The sequence below is a fragment of the Gossypium arboreum genome, chromosome 1 (genome assembly GCF_025698485.1).
Source record: "Gossypium arboreum isolate Shixiya-1 chromosome 1, ASM2569848v2, whole genome shotgun sequence".
In the NCBI taxonomy this organism is placed as follows: Eukaryota; Viridiplantae; Streptophyta; class Magnoliopsida; order Malvales; family Malvaceae; genus Gossypium; species Gossypium arboreum.
In genome coordinates, this window is record NC_069070.1 from 114,347,998 (window position 1) to 114,371,083 (window position 23,086).

At 34.4% G+C, this 23,086-nt stretch overlaps 1 protein-coding gene and 1 pseudogene across 1 annotated transcript; both read left to right on the forward strand.

The window, feature by feature from the left end:
• The first annotated feature begins 11,189 nt into the window (after positions 1-11,189).
• Positions 11,190-13,475, forward strand: LOC108480548 (cytochrome P450 CYP736A12-like). The gene is made up of 2 exons (XM_017783585.2): positions 11,190-12,168; positions 12,432-13,475. Exons 1-2 carry the CDS (start codon positions 11,443-11,445, stop codon positions 13,263-13,265), a joined length of 1,560 nt encoding a protein of 519 aa, XP_017639074.1. The 5' UTR covers positions 11,190-11,442; the 3' UTR covers positions 13,266-13,475.
• Positions 13,476-20,742: 7,267 nt separating this feature from the next.
• LOC108482047 (cytochrome P450 CYP736A12-like) lies at positions 20,743-22,747 on the forward strand (annotated as a pseudogene).
• The last annotated feature ends 339 nt before the right edge of the window (positions 22,748-23,086 follow it).

The following is a 23,086-nucleotide window of genomic DNA, read 5'->3' on the forward strand; positions in this document are numbered from 1 at the left end:
TCATCTCAAAGATAGACCATCTGAAGTACATGATGGAGTTGACTGTTTTGAATGGAAGAATGGTCCGATAGCAAATTTTGCTTTAAGAATTCAGTATAGTCTATGTGAATCAGAAGGCTATAAAAGGGAGAACTATAGCAGATTTTCTGACCAGTAAAGTTCTAAAAGATTACGAGCTTTTGAACTTTGATTTCCCAAATGAAGATCTAATGTATGTTGTAACCATTGAAGAAGACTCTCAAGAAGGTCATTCTTGGAAGCTAAACTTCGATGGAGCCTCAAACACCATGGGTAATGAAATTGGGGCAATCCTAGTATCCCCAAAAAGAGATCATTATCCATTCACTAGTAAATTGGATTTTAATTGCACAAACAATATGGTAGAATACAAAGCATGCATCATTGGTATCCGTGCAGCCATAGAACGTAAGATTAAAGTGCTAAAAGCATATGGGGATTCTGCATTAGTGATCTATCAACTCAAAGGTGAATGAGAGATGAGAGACCTTAAATTGATCAATTATCGAAGGCTGGTTCTGGAGCTGATTGAACAGTTTGATGATATCACCTTCTACTATCTCCCACGAAATGAAAATCAAATGGCTGATGCCCTAGCTACCTTAGCTCCTATGGTAAAAGTGAGCAAATAAGAGGATGTAAAACCTATCTAGATTAGTATTTATGAGATTTCGGCTCATTGTTACAACATCGAAGAAGAAAAAGAAAATGATGATCACTCTTGGTACCAAGATATACTGCGGTATGTAAAGAATCGTGAATATCTTGACCAAGCAACTGAGAATGACAAAAGGACACTAAGAAGACTGGCTAGTGACTATATCTTAGATGGGGATATCCTATACAAGAGAAGAAATGATCAGGTGCTGCTAAGATGTGTAAACACTGTTGAGGCTAAGAAAATCTTAGAAGAAGTCCATGAGGGTGTCTGCGGAACACATGCTAATGATTTCATAATAGCCAAGCAAATCATGAGATTCGGGTATTAATGGTCCACTATGAAAGAGAATTGTATTAATTACACCAAGAGATGTCACAAATACCAGTATTTATGGAGACTAAATTAATGTGCCTCCTTCACCTCTTCATGTCATGACTTCTCCATGGCCTTTATCTATGTGGGACATGGATGTAATTGGGCCGATATCATCAAAAGCTTCCAATGGGCATTGATTCATTTTCGTAGTCATCGATTACTTCACCAAGTGGGTAGAAGTCACTTCTTACGCCAATGTCACAAAGTTGGTAATCAACAAATTCTTGAAAAAATAGATCATTTGTCGATATGGAATGCAAGAAAGAATTATATCTAACAATGCGCTAAATTTGAACAACAACACGGTATCAGAAGTCAACAGTCAGTTCAAAATCTAACACTGTAACTCATCACCATATCGCCCAAAAATGAATGGTGCAGTGGAGGCAACCAATAAGAATATCAAGAAGATTGTGGGGAAAATAACTGAGACTTATAAAGATTGTATGAGAAGTTACCATTTGCTCTATATGCTTATCAAACGTATGTTAGGACCTCTACCGGGGTAACACCTTTCTCTTTGGTTTATGGAATGGAGGAGGTTTTACCCATTGAAGTCGAGATTCCTTCTCTTCGAGTTTTAGCAAAATTAAAGTTGGATAAAGCAGAATAGATCCAATCCCAATATGATCATCTAAACTTGATTGAAGAGAAAATGTTGAAAGCCATCCGTCATGGTCAGATGTACCAAAAGTGAATGATGCGAGCTTACAACAAAAAGGTTCGTCTCAGAGAATTCCATGAGAGGGATTTAGTATTGAAAAAGATCATGCCCATACAAAAAGATTTCAAAAGGAAATGAATGCTAAATTGGGAAAGACCTTATATGGTAAAGAATGCCTTTTTCCAGAGGACCGCTGATTTTAACCGAGATGGATCGTAAAAATCTGCATAATCCTGTGAATTTAGATTCAGTCAAGAAGTACTTCACCTATAAAAAAAGAGGAGAGACCAAGGCGAAAACCTGCAAAGGGCGTTTTGAGACTAAAGGAGTTTTGAGTTGAAAATCCAGAAAGGGCGGCTCAAATTTTGACCAAAGGATAGGGCATGTGGTAGTCTTGTTCCCTCAGAATTAACAAGGAGGAGGAACGTTACATCTTGGGGCATCAAAAAAGTACTCTAGATCTCCTAAAAACATATCGGGATCAAAATAGTCCTCAAGAAGTTTGTGTAAAGAAGCTCATGCTGCGATATTTGAGGCACCTAATTTCATCTTACTCATTTCGTATTTTAGCAACGTTTGCTATTTTGATTAATTTATTCATTTCGAGCTTTGCTCCCAATAAATTTCAATCTTGTCTATTGTTACAATCTTTTGCAAGTATTTTTCATTGAAATTACGATTAATGGACAAATAATATTCAAGTGAAAGGATTTCTGCGTATTGCTCTAAAAGGTTTCCTAAATAGTACAAGGACTTGAAATAGGACCAATAGTCAGAACTAACCAAATCTAAGAGTTGGAAATTTTTGGGAAAGAATAGTTTAAATTGTGATTATTTTTTCAGGTTTTCTATCAAAGATACTAACTGAACAAGAAGGCAAAGTAATCCGTCAGTGGTAGAACCTTTGATGAACGACAAGCAATGTCAGCCTAAACATTAAAAAGTGACCATTCTAAAAAAAATGACATTCGACATTCATGAAAAGATCATTCATACACATCTAGTTAGGAGCATTTGATTTATTCTGATCATAACATCCTAATCACTCGACACAAATACAGGCCTATGAAATGGATTCTACAGGTCATGTTCCCTAGAGATCGGTGTAACAAATCAATGAAACCAAAAATCATATACCTTTAAAGTTACAGTGGGACTGATTAAAGTTATTGTGATGAATCTTATTTCCCTGAAGTTTCAATGAAACAGCTTAAAGTTACAAGTCACAAATCTTATCTCTCTTAAGTTGCAGTAGAGCAAATTAAAGCTATAATCCTTATCTCCTTGAAGTTACAATAGAGCAGGTTGAAGTCACAAGTCTTATCTACCTAAAGTTGCAATGGAGCAGATTGAAGTTAGCAAATCTTATCTCTCTGAAGTTGCAGTTGTAACATCCTAAAATAGGGCCTAGTCGGAACAGTGGTTTTAGGACCACAAATCTAACGTTGAAATATTTTTTTTATGATTATTATGAGGTCTAGAATATGAAATATGCATATGTTAAATTTTCATGAAGAAATTCTATGAGTAAGGTGTCCAATTGGAAAATAATGACCAAATTGAATAAATTGCAAAACTTGGATTCTAGAAGCAATTTGTATGAAATTGCTTTAGATTATTAATTAGAAGTTCTTAAAGAGCAATTTTCCCAATTTCTAAGTTTTTGGACAAAAATGGGCATGTATGGATAAAATTTCAAAAAAATGGCTTAATGACATTTTGGTTATTTGGCAAATTAATGAAATAAAATGGGAAAATGAAGACAAAAAAATGCTCATCTTCTCCACCTAGCTGCCGAAATTTGAAAGCCACCATAGCTAGAGGTTCTTCATTTTTCAAGCTCAATAGCAAGTGCTCCCTAGCCCCGTTTTTAATGTTCTTCGTATTTTTGAAATCCCGGTAGCTTACTCTCTCCATTTCTACCCATATTTTGAGTTAGGGTTCATTTTTGTAAAGTGAACCATGTGTGACATGTTTATTCTTTGATGTTTTATGGAGGAATATGAAAGTTGGATATGTGTTAAACATATTTTTCTAGGTGATTTTCATGAAAAACCCTTAAAAGACCTTTTTGCAAAAGGTGTAAAATATGTGGTAGAAATGTGAAATAATGCAAAAATGTGGGCTGCCATACGGGGAAAGAACATTCGGCTAAGCTTGGGTAATGTATAAATTTCATGCATTTCATCATACGAGCCTAGGGACTAAATCGTAAATAATGTGAAATGTTAGGGGCAAAACAGTCATTTTGTCCGAGTGTGAAATTTAGACTCGAAAAAAATAATGTGAGGTATTAATGATTCATTTTTATTGTTAAAGACCCCGAGGAACAAATTCCTGAGGTCGATCGAGGAAAAAGAAAAGTTTCAGAATAACCGAGATGCAAAACCAAAACGAGTACCAGGTAAGTTCGAATAACTTTAAGTAAACTATTAATATGTCTAAATGCATGTTTTATGAATGTATGATAATTGGTTATAGTGATGGCATGAAACTCCATAAAATATGTTAATAATAATAACATGATGATAAATGTCCCGGTTGAAGTAAAAAGGGAAATTCGATGGATAAACCATGGCTTACATGACTTGAGATCCTGCATGTGTTGCAGAAAAGGATTTAGCCCAGACGGGTAATCCGTTGATCTCAAATATAGAAAGGATCTAGCCCGAACGGGTGTCTCTTGAGTGATCGAGCCTCCCGAAGAATATGTGTGCATTGTGGATTTAGCCCGGACGGGTAATCCGACTAGGGTCTGAATTTAGCCTGGACTGGTAATTTAGATCCGAGCTCATTATGGGTGCTTGTCGCTACAAGGGATTTTTTGCTGGACTGGTAATCCCGACATCACCCTATGAGTTTATATTGAGAGGGATTTAGCCTGGACTGGTAATCCCGCCGTAAGATGTGAGGTTCGCGGAAGTGCGTACTTGAGATGATCGCTTTTATGACTTGACGGTAAATGGATAATCCATCGAGACTTTTGAGAAACTCAATGGGATTAACATGAAATATGGAAATGAAAATGTTGGATGATGAGCTCATCTAAGACAAATTACATGGTATATCATTATGGAACTAGCTTGTCGGTTTGAGTGCATGTGATAGGGAAACTATTTCATGTTTGTTGGTTTTATTTCCTAATATGGATCCATACTAATTAATCGGTAAGTTTACTTTCCAGTTATTCGGGCTTACTAAGCATGTAAATGCTTACCCCTCTCTTTTCCCTGTCTTACAGAGCTTGTGGATTCGCAAAGATTGGGAGACAGTTGGAGAGTCAATACACTATCATCTTGTCTAGCTTTGGTATATAGATACTCTTATTTTGTTCAATGGCATGTATAGGGCTTTTGATATTTTGTTATATGTGTCATTTGATTAGCCGATATGAAGACTTATAAAAGTATACGTGTTCGCTTGTATATGGCCATGGGAATTGGTTCATTTTGATGTAGGTTATGACCTGCAAATTTGGGCATATTTATGTCCAAATGTTTTTGTGATGATTAAATATGGTGTGTCACAATTAGTCATATATATATTATGACCAAATCGCATGGGATGGTTAGGCCACAATTTGGCAATGAGTTATGATAACGAGCGAAGCTCAATTGAGTTGCAAGTCATAGAAATCCTTATTATAAAAGGGATAACCTAGCATGTATGAAAACCGATAAGATGAGGTTTACATGCAATGAAGTGTATTAAGGTCATTGAAGAGTATAATTAGACCATGTCAAGTGTTATTGAAAACTATAAGTGAATATGCATATTAGAAGGTGACCAAAGGCTTGGAAAATAGTTTAACAAGGTCCACACGGGTAGACACACGGGCATGTGTCTAGGCCGTGTGTGACACACAGACCGCCCCATGGGCGTGTGAAATGGTCGTGTGTCCCCTGCACCTAAAAATATTAAGTCAGAATGCAAGGTAGTAAACACACGGGTAGAGACACGGCCGTGTGTCTCAACCATGTGGAGGGCACGGCCTGGCAAACATACGTGTGTATTGACCCTGTGTCCCTAAATACATGCTGACGTCATAAACAGAATGTCCAAGTTTTTGGACACGGACGACCACACAGACGTGTGCTTGGCCGTGTGAAAACCCCTGTAGGTTCGAAATAGGAAATAAATTCAATTAATTCCACACAGGTAGGGGACACGGGCATGTCCCAAAGCACACGGGCGTGTGCATTGTCTCCACACGGGCGTGTGAGACATTAACCTAGAAATTTACTTAAAATTTTTCCTTGGTTTAATCCTGGACCATTTTTAATGTACGAGGCCCATAATAGGGACACTAAGATGTTATTCGATTGGGTTCAAATTGGAACGAAATTTTATAACCCATATTTCCTGAAAATGTTCGAGTACAAGCCTGATAACGTCTCGTAACTAGTCTCGGGTCTCGGGTATAGGTAAGGGGTGTTACAGCAGTAGAGCAGATTAAAGCTATAAACCTTATCTCTCTGAAGTTGCAGTGGAGCGGGTTGAAGCTATAAATCTCATCTCCCTAAAGTTGCAGTGGAGTGGATTGAAGATACAAATCCTATCTCTCTGAAGTTGCAGTGGAATAGACTAAAGTTACAAGCTACAAATCTTATCTCCTTGAAGTTGCAGTGAAACAGGTTGAAGCGACAAGTCTTATACCTTTGAAGTTGCAGTGGGTCGGATTAAATCTACCATAACAAGTCTTATCTCCCTGAAGTTGCAATGGAATAGACTAAAGCTACAAGCTACAAATCTTATCTCCCTGAAGTTGCGTGGAGCAGACTGAAGCGGCAAGTCCTATAGCTCTGAAGTTACAGTGGGTCAGATTAAATCTACCATAGCAAGTCTTATCTCTCTGAAGTTCCAGTGGAATAGACTAAAGTTACATGTTACAAATCTTATCTCCTTAAAGTTGCGGTAAAGCAGATTGAAGCTACTAATATTATCTCCCTGAAGTTGCAGTGAAACAGATTGAAGGGACAAACCTTATACCTTTGAAGTTGCAGTGGGTTAGAATGAGCCTACTTGAAAAAGAGAAGCACAAAAAAAGTCGAGAGTTGGCAAGACCAGACAAAATTGGTCATTCTTAAAGTCTTTGCTTCATTCTTGTTACACGTAAATAAGCAAAGAGGGGAAGCTATAATGGGCCAATTTTATTCGGCCAGGATAAAAATAAACCAAATAATAAAAATAAAAGATAATAAAATAAAAAAATAGTCCATTTACAATGATGGCTCAAAAAAAATAAAGCCCAAAATACAACAAAACCCTAACCCAAAAGTTACCAGCCCATAACCTAAATATTTTTCAGTAAAACAAAAGAAACCCTAGCCCCCTTGCTGCTTCTCCTTGATCACGCCGCACGCTTCTCATCTCGAGGCTAGACTCACGTCTATCGCCTTGTATCAAAACAGCAAAAAGCACCTTTGCTTTCCTCTCCGTTGGCCTCCACGCCATCTGCAAAAAAGAAAGAGAAATGACAAAAACCACATGCAAGAAACAGTGAAAGGAAACAGTAGTGAAACAGTAGAAAAAAACAATATGTAAATTCGGCTATAAAAGCCTAAAAATCGATTGTAAAAGTGAGTTCATTTTTTTGAAAAAAAAAACAGAGAACGAAAAAAATAGCAATAAAAAATTTTAAACAATAGAATACAGGATTTCAAAGGTGATTGATTTTCTTTTTATTTATTGTTTTTTTTTTTTCTTTCAAATCATTATATATATATATATATATATAAAACAAAACAAAAAAAAATATTTTCACTTGCTTCGGTCGTTGGAGAGAAGAGGAAATTGAAGGGTTTCTCATTTTTGGCCCCTTTTTTGTCGAGATCTCGGTGCTTTTAACCCTAAAATGGGGCTCCTAGTGAAAAGGAGGTTAAAAGGTGCGTTTTAAGTTTTTGGCCATCGGAGACAATGCAATTGCCTCTCCGGATGGTGGTCGGCATGGTTGTGACTCATGGAGCCATGGCGATATAAGGAGGCATTCAGAGAAAAAAAAAAGAGAAGAAAGTTTTTTTTTTGAAAACTGTTTTAAATGATTTTTTTTTTGTTTTTTTAAACTTAAATAGGCCATCAATACGGCGTCGTTTTGGCCTGGCTTCAGATGCCCCCAAAACGATGTCGTTTCAAAGCAGAGCCCAACGATCCGACCCGTCCATACAGCAGGGTCCACATGTTTTCATGAAATGGTCTAATTTTCGCTTGAGTCCTTCCGCTTTTTCACTATTTCTCAATCTCGTCCTACTGTTGTTTATTACTTCTTTTAATTTTCCCTTTTATTTTATTTTATTTTATTTTTAGTGCAATTTAGTCCCCTAATTTGTCAAAGCAGAGGTGTGTTTAATAGGGTTTGGGATATTTTTCCATTTAGTCCCTATTTCCTTTCGCACTTTTCATTTTAATCTTTATTTACTTATTTTATCGTAATTTTTACTTTTAACTTCATTTTCATTCTGATTCGGTCCTTGGTTTATCCGATTTCAATTTTCATGAAGAATTTTATTTATTTATTTATTATTATTTTACCTTTTTAATATTTAAATTTGATATTATTCATAGTTGTCTTATCTATTTATTTAGTTATTTATTCATTTATTTTTTATACTTAAATTTTATATTTTTGTCTTATCTATCTATTTATTTATTTATTCTTTTACTTTTAAATAATTAAATTTAATATTACTTGTTTCTTTTTCTTTTACCTTTTTAAATACTTAAATTCAATATTATTTGTTTTGTCCATTTATTTATTTATTATTATTCTGCTTTTTAAACATTTAAATTTAATATTACCTATACTTTCCTTCTGTTTTTAATTTTTTATTTATTTATTTTTATTTTAAGTTATTTCACTTATTTTGTTATTAATGTCGTGAATTAATATTCTTATTATTGTCATATTTACATTATTATCACTATGGTGTTTATCTATTTATTTGTTATTTGTCATTCTAGCATAAATGTTTTACTTATATGGCCATCTTATATTCCTTCGCTATCTTCATACCATACATGGGGTTTTAACGCTTATCCATTTGTATATCATGCTCGAATAAGTTAAATACACATTATATTAAATATTGCATTTGTCTTTGCACGTGGTATAAAAAAGAAATTTTAAATTATAGTAATGTTCATTATTTTGGAATTAGAAAATTCATGTTCTTAACTTACAGAATATGACTTCTTTCTAAAACCGAGATAGTCGAACATTTACTTTAAAATAAAATAAAAATGGGAAATGATGATTAAATGGCGTTCATTTTTGTTCTTGAGGATTTAAGGCATTGTATCTTAACTTACGAGACATGATCATTTCTTTTCAATTAACCTGAAATAAGCCTCTTTTTTGTGAAAATTAATTTAGTAATGTTTTAATAAAGGATCGTATTTTAAAATATCTTCAAATTTTTAATTTTCGACACTAAATACATCAAGTAATCAATTAGGTTCCAATTTTAGACATAACGAGGGTGCTAATCCTTCCTCATACGTAACTGACCGCTGAATCTATTTTCTAGATTTTTATAGACCAAAAAATATTATTTTAATAAATCAAACCTCTTATTAAAATAATCAAAATTATGAGGTGACCTGATTACGCTTCTCAAAAGTGATTAGTGACAATTCCATTTTCGTTTTTTAAAAATAAAAAATCAATTTCAAAAAAATTTCAAACACCTATAAATAAGTTACGATACAACTCTATCCGTATTAAGTTTAGCCTATTCTTTAATTGCTCCTGCCACTGATTTGTTGTCACCCTCACATCACGCAATCATGTCATGTTCAACCACTTGTAAGTTTTTGTCAGCTTATATCTATATCCACAATTTTCTGCCCACAATTGTGGTATGTTGAAAAGAAATACATGTTACCAAATACAATTAAAATTCATATATTATTTTATATATGATATTATAATTTATAATTTTTTAGAAATATATATAATTTACATCACGTTGGATTTATCCAAAATAACTATATGATTTTAGGTGTCGGTATTTGTGATTGGTCCAGTGGTCTCTGCAAGTAATGGCCATTGTAGCTATCCCAACAAATCTATGAATTAATAAATACAATTGTAGCTAAAAGAAGTAAAGCCTTTGCATATAGAGGAGCAGATTTCGGTAAAATTCCCTTTTTAGTTTCTCTCAATTTTTATATTAAGCAAATTGGTCCTACTAAAAACAACAAAGCAATTTAATCATTGTTCATTTCAAAAGTGAGCAACTAAGAATAATTAATCATGAAGAATAATATTTTCCATCAATTATACATAATTTTGATTGATATAATAACAAATTAAACCATCAATATTTATATATTCTATTAATTTGGTCCTAGTTCTAAAAAAATATGAAAAGTAAGTATTATTTTTTTAAAATCTAAAAAGATCAAATGGAGTATATAAAAAACTTTACTTCAAATATATTTATTAAAAATAGGCAATGCAAAAACTATTAATGACACTTTGACGTGCTAGATTAGAGTATGATATCCTTTCAAATTATATTAAAATTTAAATCCTTACATAATTATTATGTAATTAAAAAATTTAAAACTAATCTCAACTTTTAACCATTGATCTAACAATAACCAAATATCTTTAAGCTTATTCGGTATACCCACATGACTTGCATTATTTTTCATTTGTTCAAATAATATGTTATTCCAAAATATAATAATGAAAAAATAATATGATAACTACATTATTAAATGATCTTACCCTATTACGAGTGATAATTGATAATGGGAGTTTACTTGAGACGTAAAAATGGTAATTGATACCATACCCATGATTGAAGGGATATACAACCATCAATTTTAATTTTTGTACTTTTGTTATCCGACACATCTCTCAATACAATGTAGCCAAGACAATTGATCCCCAACTGAGTTACTCAGTTTCTTTTAGGTCGATTAGTTATAAGAGTCCCTTTAAATGTACCAAAATTTGAGATTTATATGAAATTAGAAGACTCTCAATCAACCTCAATATAAATGCTCAAGTTAATTATTGTCTTTCAACTGCACTAGAAGAGTTTTGTGATGTGAGAAATTATCTTCTAACTATTTCATATATATCTGATTACCACTAAACTTGTCTAACACCTTGCCTAATAGTTGGTGGCAAATTGGCCTCCAATCCCCAATGTGAACATCTGCCTCATCAATTGGCAGATCGAGTTGTAATAATACATCCTCATATGTAATCTTACACTCACTGCACGAAAGATGGAATATGTGTTTTGGTTCTCCATCTCTCCAGCAAAGCACTGATAAGTGCAAACTCCAATTTAGCCTCGTTGTGCATATGAGACACGTGTAAGTATCTCATCTCTTTCATGTATTGTTCAATACCACATGTTGTTCTTACACTTAAATTACGTGTATATAAATTTTAATAATTTAATCTTCATCCTAATTATATAAACATAAAAAAATAAAAAATTTAATAACATTAACAACTTAAAAATAATATTAATTAAAATAAAAATTATAATAATATTTTCTTACCATGGTAAGGAATTCAACTGGCAAAATAAGCCCGCAAAGCTTTTACCTATGAATGAGCCAAAATCAACTTATTTCCTTACATTTAAAAAAAAAAAATCTTACTCCCTAGTTTTTGTTAAAATCGAGATATTTGGCGAATTCTCCCGACTTGCAGCTATCATCGGTTGCTTCCGTCTATAAGTACTCAATCAATCACTACCCAATGGCTATCAGCTATTGTGATTGGCTTCCCTCCCAAATGTCTTCTTCGACATTAACCTTACTCTTCATCCTCCTTGGAACTCTCTGTTCCTTTATCTATTTCTTCAGCTCACCAAACCGCAACAAAAATGGCCGGAAACTTCCACCCGGTCCTGCCCCTCTTCCCATCGTAGGTAACATCCACATGCTAGGGAACCTCCCACACCAAAGTCTTCACTATCTCGCCAAAAAATATGGACCCATCATGTCGATAATGCTAGGCAAAGTACCAACCATCGTGGTATCATCACCCGAAGCCGCTGAACTGTTCCTCAAGGTCCATGACGTCGTTTTTGCTTCCAGGCCTAAAGTCCAATCCGCGAAATACTTCGCATATGGTGGCAAGGCCATGGCTTTTACCCAGTACGGTTCTTACTGGCGAACTGTACGGAAATGGAGTATTTTGCATTTCCTCAGTGCTTCCAAAGTTCAATGTTTTGCCTCGATAAGGAAGGCGGAGGTGGGGTTATTGGTTGAATCAGTGAGGAAGGTAGCGGCGGCGGGTGAAACAATAAACCTTAGCCAGGCGGTGGCTAAGGTTCTTGAAGGAATGATGTCGAAAGTGTTATTCGGGCGGTCCATGGATGATAAAATCGATTTTAAGCCACTGGTTAATGAGGCCATGCACTTAGCTGGGGTTTTCAATCTCTCGGATTATGTGCCTTTCCTTGCTCCACTTGATCTTCAGGTAACGTTTTTTTTTCCTCCTTATATCCTGTTCTTTTATGTACTATTTTTCTTTTTCATAATTTATTTATTTTTTCGTACTAATAATAGTACAAATTTTAAAGTATAATAAATTTTGTACAGTAATCTTATTAGATGCAGACTGGAACACGGAAGTCCTAATATTTGATTGAATGACTAGTTGGTTTTTTCGCAAAGATTAATTGTAATGAACAATACAATTAATATAAAACTGATTCTATCATATCTATCTTTACGCTGCAGGGATATACAAGAAGGCTTAAGAAGGTGAGCAATGGCCTTCACGAATTTTTTGACAAAATGATAGATGAATACCAACAAGAGACTAACAATGATGACCAAAAACCTTATAGAAATTTCTTTCAAGTGATGGTTTCGTTGTTGGATACACCCATGAACCCTAACGATGAAGATCAACCCTGCATCGTTGGTAGAGAAAACATCAAGGCTATAATGGTGGACATGGTGGCAGCTTCCTTCGACACTACAACCACGGCCATTGAATGGACATTTTCAGAACTTCTAAGGCATCCTCGAGTCATGGTTGCTCTCCAGAAAGAGCTAGAAAGTGTTGTCGGAAGGAATAGAATGGTAGAAGAGTCGGACCTACCGAAACTTGCCTATTTGGATATGGTCATAAAAGAGAGTTTCAGGTTGCATCCCGTGGCACCGTTGTTAGTCCCCCATGAGTCGACTGAAGATGTCACCATTAATGGGTATTTCATACCTAAGAAGTCGCGACTTTTGGTGAACACTTGGTCCATGGGGCGAAACCCCAAGATATGGTCGAGCAATGCCGAAGAGTTCTTTCCAGAAAGATTCAAGGATAGGAAGATAGACCTTCGAGGGCATGATTTCGAACTCATTCCGTTCGGAACCGGTCGTAGAGGATGTCCCGGAATGCAATTAGCTCTAATCAGCATGCGTCTTATTTTAGCTCAATCAGCCCATTGTTTTGACTGGGAGTTACCTGATGGGATGTTGCCGAATGAACTTGACATGACCGAGAAGTTCGGCCTTACGTTGCCGAGGGCTAATCATTTACTTGCAAAGCCGACTTATCGTTTAATTGCTTAAAGTTAAGGTTGTAAATGAACATTTGGGTTGTTGTTTATGTTGATTTATCAAAATAAATAAATGAGCATAAACACATAAAACGTATTCTAACAGAGACTTAATCCTTTGGTTTATGTTGAGAGAATGATGCAGGGGACTTAATTAAGGTATTGCTGCTCTGTTTTGTGTTTCTGTAACGCCCTGAATAATATATTTCTGCTTTTGTGAAAATGTGATACAAATGTATATCTGTTTCAGTGGTTAAATGTTCTCTGTGTGTGGGAGGTCCTAAGTTCAAGCTCTATCTTTAGTAAATTTTGTTATTTTTAGAATTAAGCTTTGTCCTTATTTAGCGGGCTTAATTTTAATTGTCTGTAATTTCATATTAGAATGAGTCTACTGGTTCGAGTGGTAAAGAGTTAGTCTATTAGAGGTCTTGTGTTCAAATCCTTACGTGAGCTTAGGAATTATTTTTGCTCGGTTTCGTGATAGAGTTTCTGTTGGGGTAGAATTCTGAGTAGTGGGTGGTTAGGATTGTGGTGTAGTGGGATTTGAGTTTAACTCTCTTTTTCCCAAAAATCCCTTTTTAGATATTCGACTTTTTTCTTCTTTTCCTCTCTACAATTCTTTTTCTTCTGTTTCGTCCATCTTTCTTTTTCTTTGTTTGGGGCAAAATTCGGTTCTTAACTTCTGAGCTTTGGGTTAAGGTGTTTGTACGTCGGTAAGTGAGTTTTGAATGATTTGCTCAAGTGGAGGTTCTTAAATTCGTTATTTGTAGTTTCAAATCTTCGTTTAAAATCTTATTGTTGTTTTGACAGCAGCAAATTAGGAAGAAAAGGGCTCTCCTCGTAGGTAATTGGAATTGTAGTCGCTCAGGGTGTTAGAGTAAATGATTGGTTTTGTTGTTGGTTTCGTAATTATGAATTAATCGTGTATTAAGTTTGATTCTGAGCGTTGGTATGTCGATTCTTAAGTTTTGGAAGGCTCGGGTGTGTTTTCGCATCTAATTGATACCAGGTGTGTACTCGAAACGTAGAAAACGAGACTTCGGCAAAAGCCGAAAAACAAAACTGTCGATGCCACATGGGCGTATGGTTGCCCATGTGGTAGGCTGTGTGTGAGGACACGACTGTGTGGTAGATGAAGACATTGTCGTTCGCAAGACACCACCATGTGGTGGCTCGAGTGTGGCCGTGTGGGCCACATGGGCTAGACCAAGTTAGGCATGTGGGCCCATATGGGGCATTTCACATGGGCGTGTGGATTATTGGGCCAAGCCGTATGGGCCACACAGTGAAACTAATCTAAGCGTGTGGGGCCACAAGGGCATGTGGGCCCAATATACTGAAATTCTCTGTTGGGTCACGCGGGTCATCCTAACCGACTATGGGCCAACCGTAGGGTCGGTAAAGGCTAACTGTGTAACACCCCCTACCCGTATTCATTGCCGGAATAGGATACGAGGCATTATCGGAGTTTACTGAACATTTTCAAATAATTTTGAGTCATTTATTATTCATATTTTGAAATAATCATAATGTCTCTTTATTGGGCCCTCGAAGCCCAAAACATACATTAGAAACCAACTAGAATAAAATCGAGATCATAAAAAATTTCGCAAAATCTTAAATTATATTTTCATCTAAGTACTTACCATTTCAATGCTCCTTATAATTAAACATGTTACTATTCAATCAATAGCTTGGCACTTGTCTAAGCGTCAAACAATAACATTGTTAGTATACTTGCACATATTTCATATAAATTCAACATTGATATACCTATTTTCTCAACATATCACACTTGAGTTTAATAATAGTCTCAACTTACATAATTTCCTTGTATCAACATATCAAAGATAATTATATATGTACATGTCACAAAATATATTATTCTCTTCTGTTTCTTCATAAGCATATATCATTCATTTCGTTATATCAATATTTCATGCACCATCATTTCCTTATATCTTGTATATATTTATTTCGGTAATAGTTAGTATTAAACTTAACATAAATCAAATTCCATGTACCTATACTTATTTCATTTATCTATCTTCTTAATTATTTCATACAACTATTTTGTACATATATTTCCATATGACCAATTCACGTAAACATTTCACACAACCATTTCATATAACCATTCCATCGATACATATTACGAATATCGATTGTTCAATAGATATCTTAGCGTTTCTCTTCCTCGATCTTATTTATCTTCGACATGATGTCATAGTATCTTTCAACTATGGTTTTACTCGTTTTCATCATGTTGCCATGGTATCTTTCAACCATGGTCTTATTCATTTTCCGTCATGTTGCCATGGTATCTTTCAACCATGGTCTTACTCATTTCATGTCAGGTTGCCATGGTATCTTTCAACCATGATCTTATTCATTTCATATCACGTTGCCATGGTATCTTTCAACCATGGTCTTACACATTTCATATCAGGTTGCCATGGTATCTTTCAACCATGGTCTTACACATTTCATATCAGGTTGCCATGGTATCTTTCAACCATGGTCTTACACATTCCATATCAGAGAGCACACTCCCAAGAACCTCATCCTTACAGTGGGATTACCAGTCCAGGCTAAATCCCCTGTAATATAAACTCATAGAGTATTGTCGGGATTACCAATCCAGCTAAATCCCTGCAACAACAATTACTCTAATGAGCTTAGATCCAATTACCATCGAAGCTAAATTGCACCCTAATTCAATTACCCGTCCGGCTAAATCCATTTTCCACATATTCTTCGGGAGGGCTATATCAGGATAGGATCACCCGTCCGGGCTAGATCTTTTTTACCGTCAATTCCTTTTCAGATATCCATCGAATTTTCCTTCCATTCAACCGAGATTTTTTTTCCTTTTTTTTTTTAAATATATCAATGTTTCATAAATTTCCATATAATGAACATTCAAATCATATTCATATAAAAAAACATACATTTCAAGCATTTAAGAATATAATTCAAGTTACACGAACTTACTTGGCGAAATTGCAGAAATATCAAGATTAAGGGGCATTTTGGTAATTTACCATTTTCCCAATTTTCACCCGTTTATTAATTTAGATAATAAAAAAATTCATTCCCTTCAATTTGGTCATTTTTGACATTTTTACAAAATTACCCCCTGAAGTTTTACTTTTATTCAATTCAGTCCTTAAGCCTAAAACATGCAAATTAGCCATGCTAGCTGGATATTCATATATATTTTCCTCCTCCTCCTCTCCATTCCACATCCTTAATGTATATAACACACTTGTAAGTAACATTATCTATAATCTTTATTATTTACTTTTATGAATATTCAAGCTGTCCATCTGTGTCATAGTCACTAAATTATTTATATCTGGAGCTATATAACTCCAAATTAAGATACGATAATTTTCCATGAAACTAGACTCATATATATTCTTACCATAAAATTTTCAGAATTTTTGGTTTAGCCAATAAGTACAGTTTATTCTTTAAAGTTACCCCTGTTCTGCTGTCTAACAGTTCCGACTCTTCTTCACTAAAAATTAATTATACCCTTGTACAAGATTCAAATGATGTTGTCGTTTGTTTCTATGGAAAATAGGATCATTAAGGATTCTAAACATATAAATTTAAGCCCCTAATTATTTTTTTCCAATTTTTTATGATTTTCCAAAGTCAAAACAGGGGAACCCGAAATCATTCTTTCCTTGTCTCATAAAATTTATTATATCTCATGATTCACAATTCCATTGCTTACATCGTTTCTTTTATAAGAAACTAGACTAAATAAGATTTAATTTCATATTTTATTCATCCTCTAATTCGATTTATACAATTTTTGGTGATTTTTCAAAGTTACACTACTGCTGCTGTCCAAAACAGTTTTAGTGAAAAATGTTGATTTCCATTTTGCCCCAAATTTCACAGTTTATACAATTCACTCCTTGCTCAATTAACCCCTCAATTGAGATAATTTTTCTCAATTAATACTTTAGTCTATCATTTTAAACTTCTTCATAACCCCTAAAAATCATAACTTTAGCATTAGACATTAATTCCAAACTCTTTCTTAATTAGGCCCTAAAATGAATTTCCATCAATTTTGCTTGATAAAATCATTATATACCAAAATTAAAGCTTCAATTCTATGATTATTCATCATATTATTTCAGCACTCATCCATAAAAACTTTAAAAATTAGCCATGGAATCAAAAACTAATGAAATAGTAAGTTGGACCCAATTGTAAACTTCCAAAAACATAGAAATTTCAAGGAGAAAACAAGAATTAAACTTAGATGAAGCTAGAGCATGAAAACCAGCTTCAACCCCCTTCCAAGGCTGTTTTTCAGCTGATGAATATGAAGAGAAATGAAGAGAATTCTAGATATTCCAATTTAGTCCCATTTTTATTTAGCTAATTTTGGCAATTTTTCAATTTTGCCCTTATTTCACCCAATTCTTGATTTTTCTCAGCTATTGCCACCCAAAATATCTCCTTTGGGCTTATTTTCACTTTAGGTCCTTCCTCATTTGAAAATTGAGCTATTTAATCCTTTTAGCAACTTTTAAACATTTTCCAATTTAATCCTTTTTATTTAATTGACCACCCAAACGTCAAAATTTTCTAACGAAATTTTAATGCTACCTTATTGACATTTTGTAAATATTTATAAAAATATTTATGGCTTGGTTTATAACATCGAGATCTCGATACCTCTTTTTCTCAATTTCTTGACCAAATAAATCTTTATAAAACACAATTTACTATTCCAAAAATCTTTTAAAAACTACATTTGGCTCGAAAATATTAAATAATATAATCTACGAGTTCATTTGTCGGATTTGATGGTCTCGAACCACTATTTTCGACATCATTGAAATTCAGGCTATTACAAACTGAACCCTAAAACTATGTGATTTGATAGACTGAGATGTTGTTCTGAGTATGACTGTGATATTCATGTCTGCTATCTGTTTGTATAAGCCTGTTAAGCATGCTGTGTCTGTTAATTCTGTATATATATATATATATGTGTGTGTGCTCTGTATCTATTTAGAGTGGGTTTGTATATGCGGAGGAAGTATCTGTTCAGCGTTAGTCACCTATTATCTAGCAGTTTGGCTGACTATATCTGATACGTGTCGTAATGGCACAATTTGGTGTGTAGGGATGGGTGGGTGTTTTTTAACCCCACATGGTGTTTTAGGATGGTCAAATATGGTGTGTAGAGGACGGGGGTAGGATTCTGATTCTGTTTACTGTATCTGTATTTGTATCTGTCAAGGGTCTGAGCTCGATTTTGAATCTCTATTTGTTTCTGATTGTGTATATGATGATGTTTGAATGCATGCTTAATTCTGCTGAGTTACACACTGAGTTTATGTAAACACACATCTGTTTGTTTTTCTGTCAGGTAATCCACAGACGTATGGCAAGAGACTCAACGGTGACCACATGACAGTAAACGATTTTTTAGTTATTAATTTATTTATGGTTTTATATTAAGTTTCAGATTTGTTTTGAGAATTTGTAATTTTTGGGACTTTCTGGACTGTTTGGTTTAACTGGTTATTTCCGGGATCATTTGACGATTTAACTACATTGGTAAAAATGTTCTACTAAAACGACGGTTTTTATGCAACTAGTGATTTTCCTAAAAACATGCCTGCGTTTTCGAACTTAAATGATTAAAGCTTCCGCTATAATAAGTTTTGGTAGAGAAACCGACTAAATGGCAGTTTTAGTAAATTTTAAATAGTAACGGTTTACCAAGTCAACATGGTTTTCGAAATTCAATCCTTGTGACATCACTAGATTCGGCCATAATGTCTAGGCCGGGTTTAGGGTGTTACAATTTCCTTCGCCAATTCCATTCAGGGGCGAAACAAGAACAAATTTTTAAGGGGCTGGATGAAATTTTAATTTTTTATAGTCTATATCTTTATAATTTTTAAAAAATTAAATTAAATTTTATAATATAAAGGAGGCCGAAATATAATTTTACTTTTACTAATTTAAATTTTTTTAAAAAATTTAAAAACTTAAATAATAATTTTACATTTTAACAGCTGTGACTGCTACCCCTAAATCCGCCTCTGATTCCATCGTCTCTTTCGTTCAAGAGTTTTGACTGTGCTCTATGTGTTTCTGGCATTTTGTAGTAAAGTTTGCGGTTTGGGTGCCCATCATCATTATCATGATGTAGGGCCACTCTCTGTCAATTTCTTTCATTATCCGTGTATCCTTTGTTTTTTCTTACCTCTTCCGTGAGATGCATTTTCTTTGTTCAAGTTTCATTCAATGTCAAAATTCCAGCTTTAGAAATCTAGCTATCAATGTTAGTCTTATTGTTTAATAAAATAATATTTTTATTTTTTATTTTGTAAATGAAATATGTTGCAAACGAAAATTAAAATTTTCATATAAAATAAATATTAATTTTATTATAATTTAATATAATTTAATTTTTTATTAGTACAAAGATTAACTTCGAGTAGTTTAGTCCCTATATGTGAGAGACCTACTAGTTATATTCACCATTTTAAAAATATTTAAAAATAAATTTAGTGTTAAATAATATGGTCAACAATTTATACGAACTAGAAAGTACTTACTCCCTATGCTTCATGAAATAAGATTAAGTTTTTAACAGGATATTTTTATAAATATATGGCATCTGCAATATCTTAATTGTTAAATAGATGAATTTAGAATAAAATTGAATTTTTTATAAAACTATGAACGTTATCAATTAAAACATGATACAAAAGTGTTAAAAATATCGTATCATGGAAATAAAATAAATACGATAAAAATATATGAATGTACAAATTTTACATAAGAAAAATTATTAATGTATAAATAAATATATAATCTTATAATAGCTTACCATTAAAATTGTCTGACACCTTACCTAATAGCGGGTGGCAAATTGACCTTCACCTCCCAATTTGTTTGGCACTTTGCTTAATAGCTAGTGGCAAATTGACCTCCAACTCCCAACGTGTACATCTCCCGTAACGACGGTCTCATCAATTGACAAATTGAGTTGTAATGATACATCCTCAAATGTAATCATATACTCACCGCACAAAATATGGAATGTATGTATTTCAACTCTCCATCTCTCCAGCAAAGCACTGATAAGTGCAGACTCCAATTTAGTCTCGTTGAGCATATGAGACATGTGTAAGAATCATATCTCTTTCATGTATTGTTCAATAACACGTGATGATTTTACATTTAAATTGCGTGTATATAAATTTCAATAATTTAATCTTCATCTTGATTATATAAACATAAAAAAATAAAAAATTTAATAACATTAACAACTTAAAAATAATATTAATTAAAATAAAAATTATAATAATATTTTCTTACCATGGTAAGTAATTCAAGTGGCAAAATAAGCCCGCAAAGCTTTTACCTATGTATGAGCCAAAATCAATTTATTTCCTTACATTTAAAAAAAAAAATCCTACTCCCTAGTTTTTGTTAAAATCGACATATTTGGCTAATTCTCCCGCCTTGCGGCTATCATCGGTTGCTTCCATCTATAAGTACTCAATCAATCAATCCCCAGTGGCTATCAGCTATTGTGATTGGCTTCCCTCCCAAATGTCTTCTTCGACATTAACCGTACTCTTCGTCCTCCTTGGAACTCTCTGTTCCTTTATCTACTTCTTCAGCTCACCAAACCGCAACAACAATGGCCGGAAACTTCCACCCGGTCCTGCCCCTCTTCCCATCGTAGGTAACATCCACATGCTAGGGAACCTCCCACACCAAAGTCTTCACTATCTCGCCAAAAAATATGGACCCATCATGTCGATAATGCTAGGCAAAGTACCAACCATCGTGGTATCATCACCCGAAGCCGCTGAACTGTTCCTCAAGGTCCATGACGTCGTTTTTGCTTCCAGGCCTAAAGTCCAATCCGCGAAATACTTCGCATATGGTGGCAAGGCCATGGCTTTTACCCAGTACGGTTCTTACTGGCGAACTGTACGGAAATGGAGTATTTTGCATTTCCTCAGTGCTTCCAAAGTTGAATGTTTTGCCCCGATAAGGAAGGCGGAGGTGGGGTTATTGGTTGAATCAGTGAGGAAGGTAGCGGCGGCGGGTGAAACAATAAACCTTAGCCAGGCGGTGGCTAAGGTTCTTGAAGGAATGATGTCGAAAGTGTTATTCGGGCGGTCCATGGATGATAAAATCGATTTTAAGCCACTGGTTAATGAGGCCATGCACTTAGCTGGGGTTTTCAATCTCCCGGATTATGTGCCTTTCCTTGCTCCACTTGATCTTCAGGTAACGTTTTTTTTTCCTCCTTATATCCTGTTCTTTTATGTACTATTTTTCTTTTTCATAATTTATTTATTTTTTCGTGCTAATAATAATACAAATTTTAAAGTATAATAAATTTTGTACAGTAATCTTATTAGATGCAGACTGGAACACGGAAGTCCTAATATTTGATTGAATGACTAGTTGGTTTTTTCGCAAAGATTAATTGTAATGAACAATACAATTAATATAAAACTGATTCTATCATATCTATCTTTACGCTGCAGGGATATACACGAAGGCTTAAGAAGGTGAGCAGTGGCCTTCACGAATTTTTTGACAAAATGATAGATGAATACCAACAAGGGATTAACATGGATGACCAAAAACCTTATAGAAATTTCTTTCAAGTGATGGTTTCGTTGTTGGATACACCCATAAACCCTAACGATGAAGATCAACCCTACATCGTTGGTAGAGAAAACATCAAGGCTATAATGGTGGACATGGTGGCAGCTTCCTTCGACACTACAACCACGGCCATTGAGTGGACATTTTCAGAACTTCTAAGGCATCCTCGAGTCATGGTTGCTCTCCAGAAAGAGCTAGAAAGTGTTGTCGGAAGGAATAGAATGGTAGAAGAGTCGGACCTACCGAAACTTGCCTATTTGGATATGGTCATAAAAGAGAGTTTCAGGTTGCATCCCGTGGCGCCGTTATTAGTCCCGCACGAGTCGACCGAAGATGTCACCGTTAATGGGTATTTCATACCTAAGAAGTCGCGGCTTTTGGTGAACACTTGGTCCATGGGGCGAAATCCCAAGATATGGTCGAGCAATGCCGAAGAGTTTTTTCCAGAAAGATTCAAGGATAGGAAGATAGACCTTCGAGGCATGATTTCGAACTCATTCCGTTCGGAACCGGTCGTAGAGGATGTCCCGGAATGCAATTAGTTCTAATCAGCATGCGTCTTATTTTAGCTCAATTAGCCCATTGCTTTGATTGGGAGTTGCCTGATGGGATGTTGCCTAATGAACTCGACATGAGCGAGAAGTTTGGCCTTTCGTTGCCGAGGGCTAATCATTTACTTGCAAAGTCGACTTATCGTTTAATTGCTTAAAGTTAAAGTTGTAAATGAACATTTGGGTTGTTGTTTATGTTGATTTCTCAAAATAAATAAATGAGCATAAATAAATAAAACTTATTTTAACGGAGACTTAATCCTTTGGTTTATGTTGAGAGAACGATATAAGAGACTTAATTAAGGTGTTGTTGTTCTATTGTGTTTTCATCGCCAATTCTATTTAGGGGTAAAGTCAAAACAAAATTTTAAGGGGAGAATGAAATTTTAATTTTTTATAATTTTTAAAAAATTAAATTGAATTTTTATAATTTTGAGGGGTCAAAAATAGTTTTATTTTTATTAATTTAAAATTTTTAAAAAAATTAAAAGCCTAAATAGTAATTTTCTAGTGCCTGCCACCGTTAAATCCACGTCTAAATCCATCGTCTCTTTCGTTGAAGAGTTTTGAATTTGCTCTCCATGTTTTTGGCATTTTG

Coding starts and splice junctions, on each gene's coding strand:
- LOC108480548 (XM_017783585.2), top strand. CDS start 11,443: ATGGCTATCAGCTATTGTGATTGGCTTCCCTCCCAAATGTCTTCTTCG. Junction 12,169..12,431: donor TTGCTCCACTTGATCTTCAG/GTAACGTTTTTT, acceptor TTTACGCTGCAG/GGATATACAAGAAGGCTTAA.